General features: G+C 36.2%; 3 protein-coding genes across 6 annotated transcripts; all 3 read right to left on the reverse strand.

Moving 5' to 3' along the window:
* Positions 1 to 1353: 1353 nt before the first annotated feature.
* On the reverse strand, positions 1354 to 6337 carry LOC127638611 (E3 ubiquitin-protein ligase Hakai). Of its 3 annotated transcripts, none has more exons than XM_052120202.1 (6): positions 5921 to 6337; positions 5276 to 5430; positions 4288 to 4388; positions 4091 to 4174; positions 3898 to 3971; positions 1354 to 2747 (listed from the first exon to the last, which is right to left on the reverse strand). In XM_052120202.1, the coding sequence occupies exons 1-6, from the start codon at positions 5980 to 5982 to the stop codon at positions 1748 to 1750; spliced, it is 1476 nt and encodes a 491-aa protein (XP_051976162.1). In that variant the 5' UTR covers positions 5983 to 6337; the 3' UTR covers positions 1354 to 1747. The 3 variants fall into 3 exon arrangements, with proteins under 3 accessions (XP_051976162.1, XP_051976161.1, XP_051976163.1); XM_052120201.1 differs by having other exon boundaries at positions 1354 to 2762; XM_052120203.1 differs by having other exon boundaries at positions 1354 to 2762; positions 5276 to 5434; positions 5921 to 6336.
* A 243-nt stretch (positions 6338 to 6580) lies between these two features.
* Positions 6581 to 10785, reverse strand: zgc:101783 (uncharacterized protein LOC447883 homolog). 2 transcript variants are annotated; one of them, XM_052120204.1, is made up of 10 exons: positions 10678 to 10785; positions 10449 to 10558; positions 9344 to 9448; positions 9059 to 9115; positions 8842 to 8959; positions 8565 to 8623; positions 8271 to 8321; positions 7185 to 7269; positions 6956 to 7082; positions 6581 to 6826 (listed from the first exon to the last, which is right to left on the reverse strand). In XM_052120204.1, the coding sequence occupies exons 2-10, from the start codon at positions 10465 to 10467 to the stop codon at positions 6740 to 6742; spliced, it is 708 nt and encodes a 235-aa protein (XP_051976164.1). In that variant the 5' UTR covers positions 10468 to 10558; positions 10678 to 10785; the 3' UTR covers positions 6581 to 6739. The 2 variants fall into 2 exon arrangements, with proteins under 2 accessions (XP_051976164.1, XP_051976165.1); XM_052120205.1 differs by lacking the exon at positions 10449 to 10558 and having other exon boundaries at positions 10626 to 10716.
* A 3876-nt stretch (positions 10786 to 14661) lies between these two features.
* mxh (myxovirus (influenza virus) resistance H) lies at positions 14662 to 23346 on the reverse strand. Its single transcript, XM_052119991.1, has 12 exons — positions 22729 to 23346; positions 21424 to 21561; positions 21057 to 21211; positions 20829 to 20967; positions 19871 to 20069; positions 18947 to 19025; positions 18744 to 18866; positions 18533 to 18665; positions 17181 to 17339; positions 17007 to 17083; positions 16442 to 16699; positions 14662 to 15490 (listed from the first exon to the last, which is right to left on the reverse strand). The coding sequence occupies exons 1-12, from the start codon at positions 22862 to 22864 to the stop codon at positions 15266 to 15268; spliced, it is 1821 nt and encodes a 606-aa protein (XP_051975951.1). The 5' UTR covers positions 22865 to 23346; the 3' UTR covers positions 14662 to 15265.
* Positions 23347 to 23984: the final 638 nt, after the last annotated feature.

The raw sequence follows: 23984 nt of genomic DNA on the forward strand, positions 1-23984 counted from the left end.
TGAAAACTATTGATTCTAGGTGTCAGTGTCAAGACCAAATGGCACAAAGTCAAAAGTTACTGAGTGCACCTTTAAATTTAATCATAAACAACCATGTTATGTACATTTTTTATTTTCTCCCTCTGATACTTTTAAATAAAGCCTTTATTTCTTTGCAAATTATTACTCATGAAGAATGAAAGGAGCTAAAGTACAATTTGTCTTCCAAGTAAATTGCTTTCATATTAATTCCACTCTTTTTTCCCCATGGTATGGAGCACTGATTTGTTTACGTAAATCTAGATAAAGCAGCTCTTGATTGAGTACGCCCCCTGGTGGATCAAACGGAAATTAGCTTAGTAACATGTCTCTTGCCTCTACATCTTTGTGTTTGCGTAACAAATCAAGGCTAAAAAGTAATGCAGTGCTCTGGAATATACATTTTCTGAGACATATTAACTTTAAAATAAAAGCTTAGGTCTTATTTTTAGAAGAGAATTCACAGATATTCACAAATATAATTTTCTCTCAGGAACATCAGTATGTGCATCACCAAACAAACTAGGAATGCACCTGTATAAAAATGGTTGGCCAATACAATTTTAAAAAGAATCTGTATGCCTATAATGATACCGATACAGATATATTGCTATCAGATCATTGTTTTACTCAGGAATGATTAAAAATATACGGAGGATTCAAAAGCTTTTTCACTGTTCTAACAATAAATAATTTCATAATTTCCTTTGAACATTGTATCTGTTGAACACATGACAGGCCAACATTTTAAAGAGAGCCACAATGAAAGATTTAAAAAAATGACTAAATATGATAGCGTAATGACTGATTTGAAAAAAGATATCATACCGATGTATCAGAAGTCAAAGTCTGCTGGTTTCAAAGCATTTTAGATGGTTTTTTCTCATCATGTAGCCATTAGATAAATGCAGCTTTCATAACTGTCATGTCCATTTATGGCTTTTTTCCCCGCATTAACGTAGGAACAAGACAGAATAAAAATGTAATATTACATGTTCTTAAGAGTGCCAAACCTTCTATATATTGTGGCAATTATTATTTTGGGATTGTGCATTTGAATTCATAAAGTATTTGAAAATTATTCCTAATTAACTATAAATAAACCATGGGCATTTCATATTAACGTTTTCATGCTTATTACAGATTTGACAATGTTTTTAATTTGGTTAATAATTGGCTGATAAATATCGGCAGCAGGTACACCAGAGCATCCCTAGAACAAACACAACATACAGGCTACACCTATAGATTCTCATAAAACATTTTCCTAGGATCAATCTTTGCACACCAAAACTTATGAAATTCAAACTCAAAACTTGAAATAAAATGCACACGGTCAAGTTTCATTTATTGCATTTGTTGGGTACAAAATACTTTCAAAAAACTGATGTGTTATGAACAACAACTGTTTAACCAAAATGATTAATAGTTTAAAGGGATAGTTCACCCAAAAATGTTGTTCTGAACCCATGCAATCACCTTACACTGATAAGAAAAAAGAAATGAAATAAATAATTTTATGGTAACAGAAGCTAACATTCTGCCTTACATCTCCTTTTGTGATCCCATTAAGAAAGAAAGTCATACCGGTTTGGAACAACTTGTGTGTGAGTAAACAATTACAGAATTGTCATTTTTGTGTGAACTATCCTTTTAACTGCATGTCTTTTCAGTTCTTTAATATACCAAGTAGCTCATGCTGTCTAACAGAGCTGACATAGACAGTATGCTACTGGTAATATGGTCTATAACGTGACTGGTCAGGGTGGTGTGGCCCAGGCATCTGTCCCTGTGGTGGTGGCCCCTGCATATTAGGTGGATGTGGGCCACGTGGATTTGGCCATATCCCTGGGCTCATGCCCCCTGGTTGGGTAAAGGGAGGGCTAAGAGTGCCTTGGTCCTGGGACATTGAGTTGGGGTTGTAGTGGTGAGGAGGGGGGCCACTGACAGGTGGACCCACATGTTGGGGAACTATGCCAGGGGATGGGTGATTCATATATGGTGGCATATGGCCAATGATGTGTCCAGGTGGAGGGGTGATCGGTGGGGGAGCAGATGACATGGGAGGTGCTTGGTTATAAACCATGTGAGGTGCAGCTGAGCCCTGGGGCGGATGCTGTATTGGGATGTTGAGAGGGGGAGGTGGGGGTGGTGGAGGCCCATAGTGTGGCTGTTGTGGCGGAGGCATTATGTGATGAGGGTGGGATACCACAGACTGGCTGGAGTAGTCTCCAGGGTGGTGGTGTGGAGGTGGGCCAGGAGGAGTCTGAGGGTGTGGCTCACGGGAGGAGGGGCCGGAGCTCCCAGAGTCATCATGGATGGGCACTGTGATGAGGTTGCTGTGTTTACGTGTAGTCAAGGTAGCAATCCGGAAGGTCTCTTGTGGAAGGGAGCGAGGGGAAGGCCCCTGATCGGAAGAGGAGGGTGAGACTGGGGGAGGTTGGTTGTAACTGTCATGACCTTGCAGTGGGGGAGGGATCAGATGGTGTCCCTTGGGCAGGTGGGGTGGTGGTGGCAACCGAAAGCGGTCTGGTGGGTCCGAGGCCAGGGATGGGTGTGGCGCTTCTGGGCGAGAGCTTCCGGCTTTGCTGGCCCTTATGTGGCGATGTTTGATGTGTGCCTGTAGGTCTCGCTGCGAGAGATAGGTGCGTTTGCAGCCTTGCACAATGCTGCACATGTAAAGGGAACCACGATGGCACTGCTCGATACGCTGGACCGCTTCTGTGCAGCTGTAGAGGGAGAAACTGAACTTAGGATTTAGTAGGGGAAGTGGACCCATTAACACAAAAGCATACACTGATTTCCATTTATGTTTGAGGGCACAACTGCAAGAAATAAAAGAACTGCTACAGCTGAGAAGTCACAGTACTAATAAAGGTAACAGATACGCATCGCAACAGTTTTTGCATGATATTACATCAAGCTAAAAGTCAACATGAAATCAAAATTCACTCTACTGACTTTTATTAAGGAATATTCCTTTAAGCTCAATTGACAGCATTTGTGACCATGTTAACAACCACAAAATAAAATTTCGACTTTCGAAAAAAAGCAGAAATTAAGGTTACAGTGAGGCACTTACAATGAATGTGAAGGGCCAATTTTTTTCCAGAGGGTTTAAAAGGCAGAATTGTGAAGCCTACAATTTTACAACAGCACTTGCATTAATTATTATGTTTAAACTTTTATTTAAGATTACGGTGATGTGTTCTCATGGCAATGAAGTTGTAAAATTGTAAATAACTTTACACAGAAAATATATATAAAAAAATAAGAGCATTTCATGACCCCTTTAAAATAAAGGATGGACACTGTGCGTTTAGAAGAATTACTGCAAAAATCGTAATTATTAAGAGACTTAACTATTAACTCTTTCCCCGCCAAACACGGAATTTTCCGGGTATCCGTGTTTTAGGTGGTATATGGTAAGGAAGACCCGCACGCATGTTTTGAAAGAGTACGCAACTCTTTGATCAAAGAAACAGACTGCGATCGTCTCAAACATGAAGTGGAACACCATACTAATACTAAAGCACTTGTTTGATAAAAATGCCTTTTTCTCAGCTTTTTGTCCGAAATGTTGTTTTTGACAAAACCTACCTCTGTTCAAGTGGCAATTAAAAAAGAACAAATGAAGATAAAATAAAATCGTTTTTTTTTTTGCCTAAAAGCAGAGGCTCAGATCTTTATTTTGATATATAGCATCTTCATATATTCATGGAAGAAAATATTCTGCGGGCCATTAAAAATTTAGCGAAAATCGTCAAAAACCCTGGCGGTGGCTGGCAACTTTTTTTAAAAACGCTGGGGAAAGAGTTAAAACCATTATGCCAACAACAAGATACAATCTTAATCAAATAGTAGTAGGAGAAAACTCACCCAGGGCACATCTTGTCACATTTCTTCTCATAGTGAACTGCACAATCATGGCAGAAAACATGCTTACAGGGAATCTTGGTAGGAAAAAAAAAACAAGAGACAAACATAATACCTGATCAGAGTCCTGCTCTATCAATGACAGATCAACAACAAAAAAGCATGGTTTAGGGACAACACTGAACATCTTTCTTACCATTCGCCCATAAGTCTTAATGGGCATGCCACACTTGTCACAAAAATGAACTGGTGTGTCATCTTTTTCTCCAACTAAATTGAGCTGAGGAAACAAGATCATCTCACTTCAAATGTGTCATTAATTGCAAGAACATTGATTAAAATAGCTAATATTAGCCTAGTTTGTTGTAATCAGTTATAAAAAAAATGTGTAACCTTATAATCCCAGAAGATTGGTTGAGGGAATCTGCGTTGATTTCCATAAGCATCTCCAGATTTGCACTCAGACCTTTCTTCCTGGTTATGGCTTAAATGCTCTGTAGACCACAAATTATAGGAAGCCAATAAATGATAGTGGAAAAAAAGGGATCGTTCACCCAAAAATGAAAATTCTCATCATTTATTCACCTTCATGCCATGCCAGATGTGTATGACTTTCTTTTTTCCTGCTCACCACAAAAAAAAAAAAAAAAGATTTTTAGAAGAATATTTCAGCTCTGTAGGTCCATACAATGCAAGCCCAACAGGGTCAAAAATTGAAGCTTAAAAAAGCACATAAAGCAGCATAAAAGAAACCCACACAACTCCAGTGGTTAAATATATATATCTTAAGAAGCTTTATGATACGTGTTGGTGAAAAACTTAAATAAAATATTTAAGTCCTTTTTTACTATCATTCTCCACTCTCACATTCTTCTTTCTTTTTAGGTAATTTGCATTATTTGTGCATATCGCCACCTACTGGGCAGAAAGGAAAATTTATAGTAAAAAAATTCTAAAATATTGATCTGTTTCTTACACACACCTTTCATATCACTCCCAAAGATATGGATTTAACCACTGGATTTGTGTGGGTTTCTTTTAAGCTGCCTTTATGTGTTTTTAAAGCTTCAAAGTTTTTGACCCTGTTGACTTGCATTGTATGGACCTACAGAGCTGAAATATTCTTCTTAAAATCTTTGTGTTCAGCAGAAGAAAGAAAGTCATACACATCTGGGATGGCATGAGGGTGAGTATATGAGAGAATTTTCTGGGTGAACTATCTCTTTAGCATATTTAACATATGCATTATTCAGAATCAAAGAAAAAAGCTGATGTTCTCAGGTCCAAATCAGAAATCCAATCAAACTAATAATAATTAAAAAAAAAAACTACACAAATTCTTCTGCACTAGTTGTACTATTAATCACTCATTAAAACCAACCTTCATCACTTTTGGAGGGCAACCTGTTATTGGGCCTCTGAGGTCGGGCAGCTGTTTTGCCTCTTACCGACTGTTTAGACAGTAACTTGATTGGGATCTGCCTGCGAACATCAAGACCTCCAAGAGATCCTGAACCATCAGTTCCTTGAAAGTCACTGTCTGCAGAACGCACGTGTACCTCATTAATGTAATTAATTACAAATTATTATAACATTTTATCAACAAAACAAAACAAAAAAAACACTTAAAATGACAATAAAGCTTCCCAATTATGAAACATTAAAAACTCCAGAAACCTAGGAAGAGTGTATGGACTTGAGAGGGCAGGGAAGGTTTAGCCTTCAACGCTGGTAAACACTAAACTAATCGCTAAACTAATGAGTTTAATAATGTTGGATGTTCGACTCTAATATTATGGCTTTCGATCGTGCATCGGCTCTGGCTACAAGGCGCGCGCTGCTTTTATCATGTTTATTAATGAAGATTAGCAGGATATAGCTATTAAATACATGTATTGACAATTCACGGAAACGTTTTATTTGTGCCAGGGTCTTGCTGCCTTACTGGTAGGTGGGTTTCATTTACTCACACTCATCTTGAGTATTTAAAGCGCAACGGTGTAGTAAAATGCTTGTTTTAGCTCACCATTTTTGTCCATGTCTTCCAGCTGAGCATTCTGGGATTAAATAATGGGCGTGGCCTAGCATAGCAATGCATAATGCGGCGGTCCCAAATTCATTCTATGGGCGGTAAACTGGCGAGGAGATACTCCCATTTGAATGGATGTCTACGGAAGAGATGCTTCAGTGTGCTGCATAAACTACTTTTGTGAAGAAACAGCACATACATTTATGAAGTTACCACCTGTTTGCTAATATTAAATATGTTGTACCCGAAAAAGTACTTTTGAAATGAACTATGTAAAGAGTTTACTACGATAAGATTGCTGTTTTAAAATGGAAGATGCTGACAAGTTTTACGATAAGTAGGTGCCAGTTTACGGCTTTCCCTATTCATTCGTATGGTATCCGTAAACGGTGACTTACTGTCGTAACACGAGTTGACCCGCACGCTCTCTCCTATGATAAAATCTGGGATATTCATGGAGAAATAGATCTCTGGCGTGGCTTCATATGTGCTCTTGCGCTCAATGTTGCGCAGTCTTTACGCATATGATGTTTTGTGTCACGTTGACATGTTGACAATTTGTTGTTTTCGTCTTTTTACACAGCTCTCTAGATTACGTTTTACGTATGCCAAAAGTACTCGTATGAATTAAGCAAAACAAATAACATGAAAGCTAACACGAGTTAACAAGAGTACAGTTTAATAAATGGTACACAAAAACAATAAAAAAATGTTTTGCAACATTTAGAATATATAATAAATACACCACTGACATAAACATTATTTATAATTATTCATCTTACAATATCATTTTTAACAATAAAACCCATTGAAATATTATTCCAGTTGAGGTATGCAGCCTTCAATTTCTATCATTTCTGGCCAGCTTTCATATTTATTGGTTTTCCTGTCATTCTTTAAGTGCTGAAAAAGACAGAAAATTAAAGTAATTAAATTGGAACTGTTTCGTTAACAAAATACAGAAGAAGGTTTTTCATTACACAAACCTAATCATAGTTTGAGACATAAAGATGAATTTGAGAATGTCTTTACCTGCTCAAAAGAGACTTGGGTTATTGTATTCTTCCCTCCCACAAAGACCCAGTTATCTCTGAATTTCACTTTGGAAATGTATGAACTGCCAAGCTCTGTTATAAGTGTCCTTGCCTCCTCATTAAGTCTATATAAAAGGAATCATACAAATCATGTAATGATTAGACACCATTCTGATAAGATGCTGAAGTATGCAAACTAGAGATACAGTTTAATCAGTTTTCTCTACTTTGTGGCTGGATCATCCATAGTGGCCATCAACACAAGTGAACCATCCTCAATTGACTTCAGAAATGCAATCAAGACACGAACATCTGTCAACAACAAGAACATTCATGGAAAAATGAGGGGGGCATGTTTCCATTGATCATTGTATGAATAATGGAGGTATTGTACTTGCTTCTTTTGATTATGGGGGGTGTTCCTCCCCATCCCCCTGGAATCTACGCCCCACTTTGTCATTCAATAAGTTAGTTTAAGCATGAACTTGAAATCATTTAGTAAATTCTACATTTGTACTCAATTCAAGCACTTAAAAATGCTCCAGCTTATAATTAAATATTATTTATTATTGTTTTCTTTACAATGCATCACCATGTATCAATCCTAAAGTAGAAAACCTTGTATTATTTATTCGCTAATTTAAGTACATTTCTGTGGTAAATAAAATTAGTACATTTTCCTTAAATTTTGGGGTTTGAATAATTAATGAGCTTTAATGGATTCACTGTTTGCAAGTTTATTTACACCGTTTCTAGTGTTAATTTTGTTTTTATGTTTGGTAACTTCTTGTATTGTGAAGTCTGATGTTCATTTTCTACTCAAAATGAAAAAAGATCTATTGATTGTTACTCTATTCATGTTTTGTGCACCCAGTGTTGAGGTCTGCATTCGCAGCTTTGTGCCTTGTTTCTTGTCAGTAATGCAAGGTAAATGTATCTAATAGATTACATAGCATGCAATAAGCTTCTTGTGGAAAGCTTCCATATGTAATGTGATACATGATAAACATTTGTTTATAATGAATGGTCAAAATGTGAAATGTTCAAATCAAATGGTTATTTAAATTTGACTAAGTTTAAATACGGTGCACATAAAATTTGCAAGTAAAAGTTACTGTATTAATTGAAATGTTTAAGTTAAAGTTACTCACTCAATTTAATCAATAGTGTGTCATTAAGATAAATAGATTTTACTTAATTTTATACCATCAAAACTTAATTAGAAAAACAGTCTTAGTAGTCATGATTCATTTGGACCCCACTGCATATATTGACTGATAAAGGTGTAATGCTGAAATAAAGATACTACATACCTCCATTCCACATATTGAAGCTGCCAGTTTTGATATGTTCACCTGTTTTTTCTGATTTTTATAATGAATGAGAAAGAAAACAAGACTCAAAATCAGTGAATAAATACAAAAATGTGGCTTGTGTAGAATTTTTTACAATCTATTGATGGTGAATTTATATGAGGAGACTCCACAGTAACTTTCAGACTAATGAACTTTATATTAAATTATGAAGGAAATTCAATGAAAGCAAAAACATGTACCATTTTTGCATTTTTAACAGCACGATTGCTTACAGTATCTCTATGTACTTACCATTGATAACAACAACGTTGATTCCTTGGTGATTACCTCTTATCTCTTTTTTTATTAACCTGAAACAAAACAACAGTATTGGATTAAATTTAGAACTTATATTATTAATTTAATGATTCGTCTGTAATGGACTGGCCACCTGTCCAGGGTGTTTCCCTGCCTTCAGCCCGAGACAGCTGGGAAAGGCTCCAGCACTACCTGATTAGTGGCCAGATTAGCGGCTATGGAAAATTTATGGATATAATGATTTGTGAAGAGTATAAAAGTGAAGCCTTACATTTTCCCATCAAAGCATATTTGTGGTCCAATGATGCTTGTTGCACCACTGGAAATCTTAAAGGCAAAATCTCTTCTAGGGCATGGTGCTGGGAGGCCACATTTTCCACCTCTGGGACCTGAATAAGCACACCACACGAGACAGTTAAACGTGTATTCTTCAACTTTATCTTTTAACAGAACTTGCTTTGGTGCTGCATTGTTGTGTAAATGCTTACCATCATTTTTGTGATGATCAGATTTCAGTTTGACAGTATTTACTCTTCCCGATGAATCTGAATTTTCAAAAAGGACAATCTATACATGAATCATCCTACACATTGTGTATATTACTTTAAAGTTGACATTTTAGTGATACAAACATCACAGTGCCAGCATTACATTTAATTTTACATCCTTAAAGGCTTAATTATTCATGCATGTAGCACATGTAAGGTTTAAGTTAATGTCAGGTCAATACATTTTATACTTTTAACAGCAGATCTCCAAGATGTGTAACTCACCTACAAAATGTGTTAATGTTGATTCAGGACTAGTTTGTAGAAGTCTGTAGATAATGCTTGCAGATAATATGAGGACACACACCATGAAAATGAATTTCAGTTTATCTGTGAAAACAATTATTCATATATATATATATATATATAAGTTCTCATTATATTGTAATATGCATTTTTGTTAGTTCACACAGCATCCTTGTTGCTAACATGTTGTTTACATGTTCTAAATGTATTATCAACTATTTGTTAAAGGAATATTCTGACTTCCACATAAATTAAGCTCAATCGACAGCATTTGTGGCATAATATTGATTACCACAAAAATCTTTGAAGACTCTAAAAAAAAAAGCACAAAAAAAGAGAGGTCACAGTGAGGCACTCAATGTAAGTGAAAGGGGCCAATTTTTTGAGGGTTTAAAGGCAGAAATGTGAAGCTTATAATTTTATGAAATCACTTACATTAATTACTTTTTTTTATATACTTGTCTATTACTTAAACTGTACATTTGCTTAAATCATATTTTTTCCCCAGGATTACAGGGTTTACAGTGCTATGTCATGACATCAAGTTTCAAAATTAGATACACACATGTTGTTTAAGTCTTGTGGCTGTACTTTTGAAACAGTGAGTATTTAAATGTTTACAGATTGGCCCCCGTTCACTTCCATTGTAAGTGCCTCTCTGTAACCCAGATTAACCCAGTAACCCAGAGGGACTAGTCAAAATTAATTTTTGTGTTTATACATATTATGCCACAAATGCTGTCTAAAGAGCTTTGATGTGTTGAACCCAGAATATTACTTTAATGCCAAGAAGGAGAAATTTTCATCCACAGTCACGTTCCATTTTGACTATACTTGTAATTTGACTAAACATTTGACTATTGCCATTAAATAAGAAAAGACTACAATACAACTACAATAGGGAAGTAAATAATGGCTGCTGGCATTTTCCGGTAAACAAATCTGGGATACACTTCGGAAAAAGATGTACAAGGCCAAGCGTAACTTTTTTTGTCACTCTGCCTCTTGTGTAGCATAAGAGGACAAACTAGAAACAAAAATGTCAACATAAACATGAGAGAGAGAGAAGCAGATCAGAACCAACCTCGTCGAATGTATATCATGACTGAAATGATTTGTTCGCCTCTCCTCCCAGAAGTACAACTGTCTACACTTACAAGTATCCACACGTAGATGCACTTTGAGTGACGGCGTCTAAAAACAAGTTGTGTAGCAGAGAAAACCAATAAATGTGTAACCTGTAAAAGGATGTCTTACTAACCTTATTTTTAATTGTTCAACTCTCTTGTACTTGCTCTTGTTGATCTATATACCTGATTTAATTTGCCCAACGTTAAGTCGTTCTAGACTTTAGACTCATGAGTAATGACAGTACAAAGGTAGATCTTGAATATAACCCATTCTGTCCAACCGAATAACCTGTTCTTCAGGTTTATTATCTAGATAGTCGACATTCCCATGTCTGATTCTCCACACATGTGAATAAGCAGGTTTGCACAGGATCCACCCATTTTCAATGTTTTTAGATCTAAAGGAACAAAGGTAAACCTGGAGACTATAGAGCTGTAGGGACTATTTATTACAATCATTTAGGAGAAATATTCCCCTTGTCCATTCTTGTGCTAAAAAAATCACTACTGTTGGGCATTAAAGGTTCACTTTGTTATTTGAACTTTATTAGTAGTACTATATGGAGTGGTGTGGCAAAAAGCATAGTGGTCAAAGCTCAGGGCTGGTAACCAGAAAGTTGCTGGTTCGATGCCGATCAGGAGTGATCAACAAACTACCACCATTGTGCCCTTGAGCAAGGCACCTAACCATTCTAGGGGTATATTTCTGTAAAAATGTTCTGTAAGTCACTTTGGATTACCGGTAACCCTTAAATACATGGGTGTTTTGCCAAACATTATAACATACACTCACTGAGCACTTTATTGGGAACAATATGGTTCTATTAAAGTGTCTGACATTGTCTTCTGCTGTTGTAGCCCATCCGCCTCAAGGTTTGACGAGATGTGCATTCTGAGATACTATTCTGCTCACTAGTCAATTTTATTTGTATGTGTACACTACATTTGTACAGAGTGGTTATCTGAGTTACTGTAGCCTTTCTGTCAGCTCGAACCAGTCTGGCCATTTTCAGTTGACCTCTCTCAATAACAAGGCATTTCTGTCTGCAGATCTGCTGCTCACTGGATGTTTTTTGTTTTTGGCACCATTCTGAGTAAACTCTAGAGACTGTTGTGCATGAAAATCCCAAGAGATCAGCAGTTACAGAAATCATCAAACCAGCCTGTCTGGCACCAACAAACATGCCATGGTCGAAATCACTGAGTTCACATTTTTTCCCCATTCCAATAGGTGATGTGAAAATTAACTGAAGCTCCTGACCCATATCTGGACGATTTTCTGCATTTCACTACTACAACACGATTAGCTGATTAGATGATCACATGAATAAGTAGGTGTACAGGTGTACCTAATAAAGTGCTTAGTGAGTGTACGTCGGGGTCTATACTTTAGATGTATATCTATCACAAATGGATTTACAAAATGCCCAGATAGTTCCATTTTCAAAGAATTTTTATAAAATATATTCTGTTATATTTTGACATTTTATTTTTTCATAAATGAAATTTCATGAGACGCAACTGGCTGTCAAACACATATTGAGCTACACATAAAACATAAGCATCACAAGTGTATTTTCTTAGGCACTTATTAAATCTAAATAGACATACAACTTACAGAATTTCAGTAGTACACCCAAATGACAATAGTTATATCATACTGTTCATGTGTTGTACTTGCTATAGTTTACTTCCATGTTGTTTCTTTTTTATATAACAATATCAAATGTAAATCAAGTCAATCACTGAAACAACAGCACCACCGTGAGTAACAAATAGCATGTATAATACTGTATGTACATGGGTATGGGATTCTGATAATTCACTTTCGTTGCACAAAAAATTAACACAATATAGTCATTTGTATGAATATATTAATTATTCGCCTTGTACTAAAATAAAGAGATATTTTGTGATAGTAAACATATATTGATATGAAATAATCATAAAAATTATGATTTGATTTATGGAAGTGCAAAAAAAAAAAACTATTTATTCACAATTTCTGTATTTTTTTTCCAAAATGTTAATGTCATCAAACAACCAGAAAGAACTCCTGTAGTCACACTTCACTTGAACTGCCATATGAATCATAGTAACCTGAGGTATATTCATTTTAATTGGGGGATCTCACAAATAAATAGACTCTCAAACATGATATGTTTCTTTCCTTGATTAAGATTTGCAAAACAATCCTGATGTACAGGGTTGGGAGGGTTACGTCTGAAATGTATTCCACTACATATAACAAAATATATGCTTTAAAATCTTATTTGAAACGTATTCCGATAGAAAACTGAAGGTCAGTAACGTAATTCAAATACTTTGGATTACTTCTTCAGCACTGACAGATTTCACTTGACAAAAATCTGCCTGTACAGTAAGACAAAATATAAATAAAAATACATTCTCTGAAAAAGGCCTAAATATCTTGCAGTGTAGCTTATAAAACAAGGAAAAGTCAGTTGATATTGTTTTTAGAAATTTTTGATATTTTTACTGAAGAACAATACAAAGATTCTCATCAAGAATACAATATTTGCCCTTATATCAAAGGTCTTACTAGAAAAATTTAAATTATGTGTTTTTTTTTATATATATGATGGTGTCTGGTAACAGGTGCTTGTAAACTGGCTAGAAATACATTTTAGATTAGTGTAAAGTTTTATTCACTTTTCAGTGCAGCTGCGAATTAGAAAACCAATAGATACAGATGAACAAATCAAATCAATAAATTTGTTTTCATATCAAACTGTAATTCCAGAAGCTGTGCGAGTAAATCCACTCTGTCTTTCACTTTCTCTCTTGTGCAGCAGTGTCAGAAGTGTGAGCGCACACAGTGAGGAAGCTCTTTGTTGCATTGACACTGAATTTAAGATGTTACTTGAATAAACCTTTCTAAACCTGTTAATTTCACATGCAAATGGCATTAAACCTTGTCTCCGTAAGCAAGCAATATGATAAAAATATTTATTTCCTGTTTATAATCAACAAAGCTGTTTGTTGAAGCATGTGATGTTGCAGAGATTGATATATAGTTTTGCCACCATTCATATCTTCACGCTCCCTTAATGCAGCAAATTTGCAGGAAAGGCAGAAAAAGCAAAAATTCTTTGTGTAATGTACCATCTGCATGATGTTGAGGGATGCTTAAACACCAGTTACATCTCTCATCTCCATCTCTATTTCCATCCAGGGTCAGAAATTAATGGGGGCTATATGGGTGAAAAAATTCCCCCGCTATCTGATATAGTTCCAGATACATACATTGCAATCTTCGTTTGAATTTTTGCTGAGCATTGTTTGTTTTGTGACGTCCATTGTGCAGATGTTAGAGTCAGTTGTGGATGCTCGCGCCATAAATGCGCACAGATGGTCACTCCACTTCTCAGGCTCCGCATCAGTTCTTTTGCCATGCTCCCACACTAAAATGATGAAATTCTACAATGTATTTATTAATAATAATAATATTAACAAAAATAATATCTGAGTGTGTTTAACACCCTTGATGTTAAATAAAACGTTATGAATTATAGGCCAAGAATAATAACTTTACAGAACATGAACCAATTTAAGTGTATGAATCATATCTCTGACTAATGTTCATTGTTAAATGTTTATTTTTGTATTATTTTATTAAATTGCCATGCAGGAGTTAAGAGTTAAAACTATTAATTTAATAGCCAAAACATTTGGAAATTTTGCTTCAGTAACAATGCACATCATAAAATTTAGAGATCATGCAATTTTAGTAATTACTGAAACATAACATTTTAAAATCAAATTGTTTAAATTAAAATATTTGACAGAGAATAACAGAATAATTTTATAAGGTTAGAAAAAAATTACCTTTGTAAAGGTAAAAAATGCCTCCCATATGAGATGTTTAAAAGGGGGAATTCCCCCTCATTTTCAGAAATGACTTTCAGGTGATGAGTTTGTTATAATGCAACATTTACTTTTGGTAATGTTCCTTTTTCAAGTTTGATTTTTGGCCCTTTGTAGGAAAAAGTTTGGGCACCTCTGATTGAATGCAAGATAACAAAAACATTTTTAAAGTCTTTTATTTAGAGACTTCTTACACATTTGATAAAATCACACCAAGCTCACATAAAGAGAACACTGAAGCAAGAATAATTTTTTTGAGAGGGGGTTCTCCCATTTTTCTCCCCAATTTGGTGTGCACAATTCCCAACACGTCCTAAGTCCTCGTGGTGATATAGTGACTCACCTCATCCAGGTGGTGGAGGACGAATCTCAGTTGCCTCCACGTCTGAGAAAGTCAATCCGCACATTTTATCACATGGCTTGTCGAGCAAGTTACCGCGGAAACCTAGCGTGTGTGAAGGCTCACGCTATTCTCTGCGGCATCCACGCACAACTCACCACGTGCCCCACTGAGAATGAGAACCACATTACAGAGACCATGAGGAGGATACCCCATGTGACACTACCCTCCCTAGCAACCGGGCCAATTGATTGCTTAGGAGCCTGACTGGAGTCACTCAGCACACCCTGGATTTGAACTTGCGAATCCAGGTGTGGTAGTCAGGGTCTTTACTTGCTGAGCTAACCAGCCCCCACCCAGTAGAATTCTTTTTTTTAAATGTAATTTAAAAGAAACAATATTACCATAAACGAACATTGTTATGATTGTAATGCTGAACTATTATTTGCAGCTTACTTTAAAACAGCTCTATCCTATTGTATTTTAGTGGTTAAATGTAAGGAAATAAGACAAGGCATTGCTGTTCCAGAGTCAAGTTCTGTCTCAGAGGAATATACTGATCCTTTCTTGTGCCAGATGCAGTCGCTCCATGCGTTGGTATAAGTCTGTTCTCTGTCGCCCAGCTTCTGAATCTTCCTCGAGCAGTTTCACAACATCTGCTCCATCCCGCAAGTCCATAGCATGAGTCCGCAGTATCACAGCAGCTTCCTTCAGCATAAAGAGCAGGATCACCATGGGAATGTAGTCGGCTAGACGCTGATACACAATCTATTTTGATTGAGAGGACATGTGAGAGGCTTTTAGTGTACTTTGAAAATCAAAACCAAAAATCAAAACTCAAAAGTTAAAGTAGTCAGAATCACTCCATTATTATTTAACGGTGTATAAAAGTGGGATGGTAAAAGATGAAAAACATCACTTCAAGAACAAAACTTTACAGTGTTTCATTTAATACATACAAGCAACATGAGATAATAAAAAGACTAAGAAGCTGGGACTGTTCACCCAAAAATGAAAATTCTCATCCTTTACTCATCTTCATGCCATCCCAGGTGTGTATAACTTTCTTTCTTCTGCTGAGCACAAATTCAGATTTTTAGAAGAATATCTCATCTCTGTAGGTCCATACAAAGCAAGTGAATGGTGACCAAACTTTGAAGGTCCATAAACCACATAAAGGCAGCATAAAAGTAATCCATAAGACTCCAGTGGTTAAATCTATATCTTGAGAAGCAATATGATAGGTGTGGGTGTAAAACAGCTCAGTAAGTCCTTTTTTACTAAGTCCTTTTTTACTTCCCGATAGGTGGCGGTATGCACTAAGAATGCAAACTGCCAAAAACAAAATAATGTGAAAGTGGAGATTTATAGTAAAGAGGGACTTAAATATTGATCGGTTTCTCACCCACACCTATCATATCACTTCTGAAGATACTGTATGGATTTAACCACTGGAGTCTTTTGGATTATTTTTAAGCTACCTTAATATGCCTTTTGGACCTTCAAAGTTCTAGCCACCAAAGTTCACTTGGATTGTATGGACCTTCCAGCTGAGACATTCTTCTAAAAATCTTTGTTTGTGTTCAGCAGAAGAAAGAAAACTGCATCTGGGATGGCATGAGGGTGAGTAAAGGATGAGAGAATTTTCATTTATTGGGTGAACTGTCCCTTCAAGTATTCCTTGACTGAGCAATTCCTTTAACTGACTTCAGTTCACACCTCATAGTAGATGATAAGTTTATCGGGTGTCAGGTTCCTGGTGTCAAAGACAGCACAGTTTTTGGGTGAGGTTGCATTCTCTCCAGTATCTAGACAAACAGACTCATACTCCTGTCTCCTTTCCACAAACTTAAAATCCACAATTTTCTGGGTAAAAATGGGATCCTGTGTGTAAACAAGTTTCTCCATGTTGATGTACTCATGGATCCTCTTATCCACCTTGTTTTCTTGCTTTGACTGAATGTCATCAATCTTGTTCTACAGGAATACATATATCAGAAACATTAAAATAGTAGTATGTTTAAGCGAGGGTTGCATCAATATGGATTAAATCCAGGATTATTTGATCTTGGTTTACTGTTAAATCAAAACCAGGATCAGAATGATGCTTTTAATGTAACACAGATTATGTTTAAACAAGGTTTGAAGTTTGGTGTAGCTGAATAAATCCTGATTTCATCTAGGTTTAAGATGAATCCTTATTGGTTCAACCTACCTTCTTCTTCAAACCTAAGACTTCAGTTTTCTATTAAACTGATTTGTGTGGTTTATAATTTTAACTCACCAGAATCATGCGTCTCAGATGAGGGAAGTTTGGGAAACATAGCTCACACATAACCATAAACTCCTTCTGCACAATACCTAGGATAATATTAAATGATATAAAATTATTAATAATTTCAAATGTAATCATTTTATGCAACAACAAAAAAAGTTCATTAAAAGTTCAGATAGCTACCTCGGATGAGCTTCAATGTATCCATTGCTGGTTGTTTAAGGTCTCCAACATGTTTCTTTACCATTGATTCATACGCACAGTAGTCACTGAAGGTCACCAGTTCTCTCCCACGAAGGACTTCATCATATTTTTCAGTCATCTCCCTTACTAACTCTCTGACTAAAATAAAATTCAACTTACAAAAGTCGACTCAAATGATTAAGGTTAAAGGGATACTTCATCCAGAAAAGATGGTCATTATTTACTCACCCTAATATAGTTTCAAACCTGTATGATTTTCTTTCTTGAAACACCAAAGGAGAAATTGTGCAACATTTCTGAAGGGCCTCTTCTATACAATTTGGATGGGAACCAGGGGCCGTCAAGTTCCAAAAATACAACTCGTGCATTATATTCCAAGCCTTCTGAATATAATAACTGCACTTGTCTCCAGTCTGCCAGGAGACAGATGACATGAGCTCTGCTGTCTTCACTCTCATTGAAAGTCACTTGTGAATGTCGCTTATCATTTGCATAAAGTAAACATTTCCTCAACTTTGTCTTGTAGCTTTCGAGAGCCATCTTTGTGGCCAATGGCTGTGGCAGCTCATGGTGCCGGAAGTCGCTATGCGCTCATTGAAAATGAATGGCGGTGTGGAGGGGGCTTTAGTGTGTGGAAATTAAATGGAAGATTATTCACTGAAAATGTGACCTTGAAAATCTTGATTGAAACCAGTGGTAGAAAAAAAGCTGCTTAGAAATTCTGCTATAAATAATTTATTTTGTGTTCCACAGAAGAAAGAAAATGATACAGGTTTCTAATGACATGTGGGTGAGTAAATGATGACATAACTTTGATTTGTGGGTGAACTATGCCTTTAAGAAGAAAGAAGGATTTACCAGATTAGAAGGGACAGCATTAAGTGTAACATCCTTGGTGCTGGTTAAAGGTGCTGTAAGTGATTTTGTTCATGGAAAGGTATGCAAAAAATATCCAACTCCCTGAAAGATATTATTGAAATAAATGTTGTGAGATACAGTATCTCATAATTTTGCGCACTCTCATAGTTTTGTAGTTATTATTCATTTTAATGACGTGTTGCTCGCAACAGCTGTCAGTTGAAGGCGCTATTTTGCTGCTGTTGTTTTTGAAAATCACTTATATTTGATGTCAGTCTCCATAAAGCTCATTTGGTATCTTTGGAGCTCTGGGTTTTTTGATAGAGGGAGCGTGGCTATTCCAACAGCTCACCTTTTCTGGAACGGGTAAAATAACTTACAGCACCTTTATTTCAAAGAGTTTGCTAAAAACAAATAACAATAACCCTAACATAACAACAAAAACTGGTTCTAAATACTGTTGGTTTACATACAGGATGATTTGGAGTCACTCAGGTGGCATTCCCATTGATTGAACACTGGTCGAAGGAGAGAGTAAAGGTTCCCATTTCCTGATTCCCCTGTTCTACACAACTCGCTTATCTGGTCACTGAACGCCAATATTTTCTGCACATACAGAGAAATAGAAGTGTTCATTTCAGTCTGGCTACTGTCCACCAAGGAACTAATGATGCTTATGCTTACCTTGCTAAGGTAAGGCCCCATACGCTCTGGTTCTAAAGGAGGACCTTCATCATAACGCTTTAGCTCAATTCTCACACAAGAAAGGTTGATTTTAATTTGGTCTCTTAATGATGGAAGGGAAGCCTGCAGAGGAGTTACTGATAAGTTGACTACTTATTCAATGTAAGTTTCAGAATATTTAGGTACAGTATGTTTAGACTTGCCTTGATATGTTCGACCAGCTCCTTAGAGAGTCTTTTGGCAAGGCAGGTAGTTGTGGCCCTCTCCTCATCAAGAAGATAACTGGTGGCAACAAAAACACTCCTCAATGGCTTCGAACTTTACGTAAGGTAACAGATAACAGACTACTATGTATAATTTGTACCCGCTTAAAGACCCCATGAAATTATTCGAAAAGCAGTGTTCTTTCCTGTGTTGACGTATTTCCTTTTGAAACAGGAGGTTTTGGCAAGGCGTATCAAAGTTCTCGTTCTTTTATTTTAAAAAGCTAATGGGCTTTAATTACGTCGCAGTAAAGACCAATTATTTGCTACTTGCTAGTCAGTTGCAAATGGTATTAAGGGAAGGGACATTCTTATTTTAGAGCACAGTTGATTGGCCAAACAAATCTGTGAAGTACAAGATGAGTCATCAGTATTTTGGAACCGTTTTGCCAAAATACAAAAAAATACAATTTAAAAGTGTAATGGAATTTAAAAAAACTTTTTTAAAACAGCTTTTTGAATATGCCCCCTGTTTTCTGTTGATCAAACAAACAGATAGTCCTGTCCCCAACCCATACCATTGGTCGAACCAATGTTGTTGTATCAGGGTGGGCGGGCTGCTCGAAAAATATGGAGACATTTTTCTAGCACAGAGAAACACAGTGTTTACAGTTTTTTAGAAAATTAACCAATGAATGGCATACTTAGTTGTCTCTTTATAATAATCTGGGATAGTAGAAAGTATTTTAACAGAAAAAGATACACACTTCAGCTGTGTATACCAGTATACCTGCTAAAAGTTAATTTTGTCATTGTTTAGGAACACAGTAGCATCCAAATGCCCTCAAATCTAACAGCCAAGGACTAAAAGTGACAAAACTCTCATTTTAATTTAGTGTGGACTTTAAGTAGTTTACTTAATACCTGAAGTGCGTGTGGCTCATGAAGAACTCGTTTTCCTGTCGTGTGGCTTCAGCCAACGACACGCATTCATTGATATCACTCTGGCCTCTACATCTGACAATGGTGTAGCCCTTTTTGAGAGGAACAACTTTGCCTTGAAGTACTTGTAGGATGTCATCCTCTGCTCCTTTATCTACCAGGTCTGGCTTTGTCAATATTGCTGAGGTAATAATTATTTTTTTAAGAAAACAGACATGAATGATATCATGCAATGATGTCAGTGCTAATAATTCAAGTACAATTACACCATAAGCACAAAGGTGTGAGTTACCAAAGGTTATTGTGAGGTATGATTACAGTATTAGTGAATACAGTTACAAACACCAATATACACACTCAGTGAGCACTTTATTAGGAACATTATGGGCATAATGAAGTTCCTGACATGGTCTTCTGCTGTTGTAGCCCATCCGCCTCAAGGTTCTTCTATATGTTGTGCATTCTGAGTGGTTATCTGAGTTACCGTAACCTTTCTGTCAGCTCAATCCAGTCTGGCCATTCTCCGTTGACCTCTCTCATCAACAAGATGTTTCCATCCACAGAACTGCTGCTCACTCATGTTTTTTGTTTTTGGCACCATTCTGAATAAATTCTAGAGACTGTTGTGAATGAAAATCCCTGGAGATCAGCAGTTACAGAAACACTCAAACCAGCCCGTTCATAACACGTTCAAAATCACAAATTTCCCCATTCTGATGGTTGATGTGAACATTAAATGTAACTCATGACCGGTATCTTCATAATTTTATGCATTACACTGCTGCCACACGATTGGCCGATTAGATAATCGCATGAATAAGTAGGTTTACAGGTGTTCCTAATAAAGTGCTCAGTGTGTATGTATATATTTGCCTTGCTAAAATTCATGGGACCTTGTGTTAGTTCATTGACATGTACAGATTAATGTGAGAAGTTATACCTAAAGTCCTTGAGCCATCAGAATCCACACCCTGTGCCATTCTAAGTGCTTCTGTGGTTGCTATGTCAATATTGCAGGGGACAACAACTAGAATGATGGTTTCTTTCTTTGCAATAAATGTCAATATTAGGCGTCTAATCTGCAATTAATCAAAGCTTAATTTAGAGGATAATGATTACCTGGGACACATACATTAATATCATTTAAGTCAGTCATTTTTGTTTTTACCTGGTCTCCAATGTCCTCAGGTTGACCTTTCACCGGTACTCTCGTTATACCAGGTAGATCGATCAGTGTGAGGTTAGATACATCAGGTGATGTGATCTCTAAACTGATAAGATCATCACAGATTCCCACTCCATCTCCAGCAAGCATATCCTGCGCTGTAAAAGACATTACATTACAAAGACATATACTTACTATAACATGTAACTGTTCCATTGGATTTCATTCATCAATGATATAACCATTATTTTCAATTAAATCCAATCAAAACAAGTAATGATTAACTGATACAGTTTAACTGTCATCCTGCTCTGTACCATATAAATGAGACTTATAATGATATTTAGTTTCATAGATATTAACTTCTCACCCCTTCGGACATAATTCCCAACATCTGAGGGATCATTAAATGTCTCTCGCACATCTTTGTAGGCGATTACAGCTGTCCAGTCTCCCCCATTGTTCAGCTTCCTGAGTTTAAGCTCCAGTGGACAGCGAGTGACAATACCTAAATGAACCAAATTGTGATTACATTTTACAAGAATATTTAGGTTCAGTGTGCTATTATGAAGAGATAAATCACTTTCAGGTTTATGCAGTCTCTTCAAATTATGGAAAAATTAAAAGTTAGATCTTCATGAAATTTTAGGGTTGTCATAACGTACTCTAAATGTATTTTGACTAATGAATTTAATTGCATTAGATACCAAATATCAAACCAAGTGGCATCTGCAAACAAATGATGCAAGACATTTTCTTAAATCTAATTACAGGTAAGCAACTTGTGTTGGTTAAAAGGTTATTTTAATGAATGCATGAAGTTGGTTTCCCTCAAGTTCACATGTGTCTTAGTAGAGTAACCAAAATTGTAGTTTACCACATTAACAATAAACACAGTATATATATTCCACTAATTTTGAAAATGGAAAAATTGGAATTCTCTCGCAATTTACTCTCATGCCATCCCAGATGTGTATGACTTTCTTTCTTCTGCAGAACACAAATGTAGATTTTTAGAAAGATATCTCAGCTCTGTTGGTCCATTCAATGCAAGTGATGGTGAACAAAACTCCAAAAAGTAGATTAGGTCAACATAAATGTGATCCATAAGACTCCAGTGGTTTAATCAATGGATTCTGAGAAGATCCATCTGATTTTGGGTGAGAACAGACCAAAATATAACTCCCTTTTTCACTGTAGCAACATCTTGACATCAGCAGTCCTTTTGGCGATCATGATTTCAAGCTGCTGATGTCAAGATGTACCGTTTTGTCTGTTCTCACCCAAAACCAACTGGATTGCTTCAGAAGGCATTGATTAAACCACTGGAGTCTTATGGGTCCCTTTTATGTTGACTTTATCTCCTTTTTGGAGCAATTAGATCAACATTCACCATTTTGGTCACCATTCACTTGCATTGCATGGACCAACAAAGCTGAGATATTCTTCTAAAAATATAAATTTGCATTCTGCAGAAGAAAGAAATTCATACAAATCTGGGATGGAATGAGTGCGAGCAAATGAGATAATTTTTATTTTTGGGTGAACCATACCTTTAATTTAAAATGTTTAACTTTAAAGTTTTTAATCATAACATATTTTTGTGCTTGCACTTTTAAAATGAATGCCACTTGGTTTGCATTTCTAAGTGTGGCTTGAGTGCCCAAACACTTACCACTGCCACGAGGTAGAGCCACTCCTGAGAGCGCCTCTAGAACAGAACTTTTCCCTGAGCTCTGGTCTCCAACCACTGCAATGGACGGCAGTGCAAGTTCCCTCTCAATGCCAATTTTCCTCATGAAGTCAATCATCTCGATGTAAGGCCGAACCTGTGCATCCCACTGTCGCAGAAATATTCCACTGTTCTCGGGACTCAAATTGATTAAACACACACAAAAGTTTAAAATGTTGGTAGACTGTATTTTTTCAAAATTACAAGTGTTGTTGATTCTAGAAAAGTGAGCTATTTTTCATTTTGGACTGCAAATCAAGAATAACAACCAAGATTTTTCTTACCCATTTTCATGTGAAGAAGCAAAATCCAAAATTTCTGGTGAGCTGTCCATAACTACTAAAATTAAATAAATCTCACTTACTTAGTCCATTTAAGTATTCAGATAAGGTGACTTTGACTGATTCCTTTTTAATCATAAGCACATGGTCAGCCTATGGCCATTTAAATTATTTAAGCGCCAACATTTTCATTGATTTAAATGTGTTAATATGAGACTTATTACAGTTTTGTATATGTTCAATGTGTCCAAACACAAGTATCAGGAATCATATAATTTTTCAAAGAACCTACCTTTGATGCAGATATTTCAGAATTCACATAAATGTTCTTCAGAAAATCAGTTGCAGCAAATCAGTCTCAAATTAATTGAATGAACCTTATATAGTTTTTTTGAGTGGCTGGGGTCTTGGGGAGTTCCAATGGGAACAATAGTCTATCACACATAAGCTAAATTTAATTAAATAAAAAGGAAATGGTCAGCACTTGTCATCACTGAATGACCTTGAAAAATTTAAGGGAAGACAAGAATGCAAATATATCTGGATAAATGCATATTCAGCGTAAGCACTAATTGTGTGTATGTGCATCCACTGATTTCCTGTTAGTAAACTAATGAAAGACCCAAAAAGTATTTAATAAATTAAATTCACACTTCATGTACAGTATTAATGTCAATGCATTAGATAACAAAATATCAGATGAAGTGGCATCATTTTTTACCAGCTGGTCTCAAAGTCATTAAAGTGAATGCAGTTCCCCTAAAGTTCTACTATGGACATATTCCACAAACGTTTGACAACCTGAAAGAGTAAGTGCCAGAACTTTAAAGCTCCGAAGAAATCACATAAAAGTGGCATGACGTAATCCATATGACTCCATTGGTTTAATCTGACTTCAGAAGCGATTTAAGTGTGGGT

The sequence above is a fragment of the Xyrauchen texanus genome, chromosome 46 (assembly GCF_025860055.1).
Source record: "Xyrauchen texanus isolate HMW12.3.18 chromosome 46, RBS_HiC_50CHRs, whole genome shotgun sequence".
Lineage (NCBI taxonomy): Eukaryota > Metazoa > Chordata > Actinopteri > Cypriniformes > Catostomidae > Xyrauchen > Xyrauchen texanus.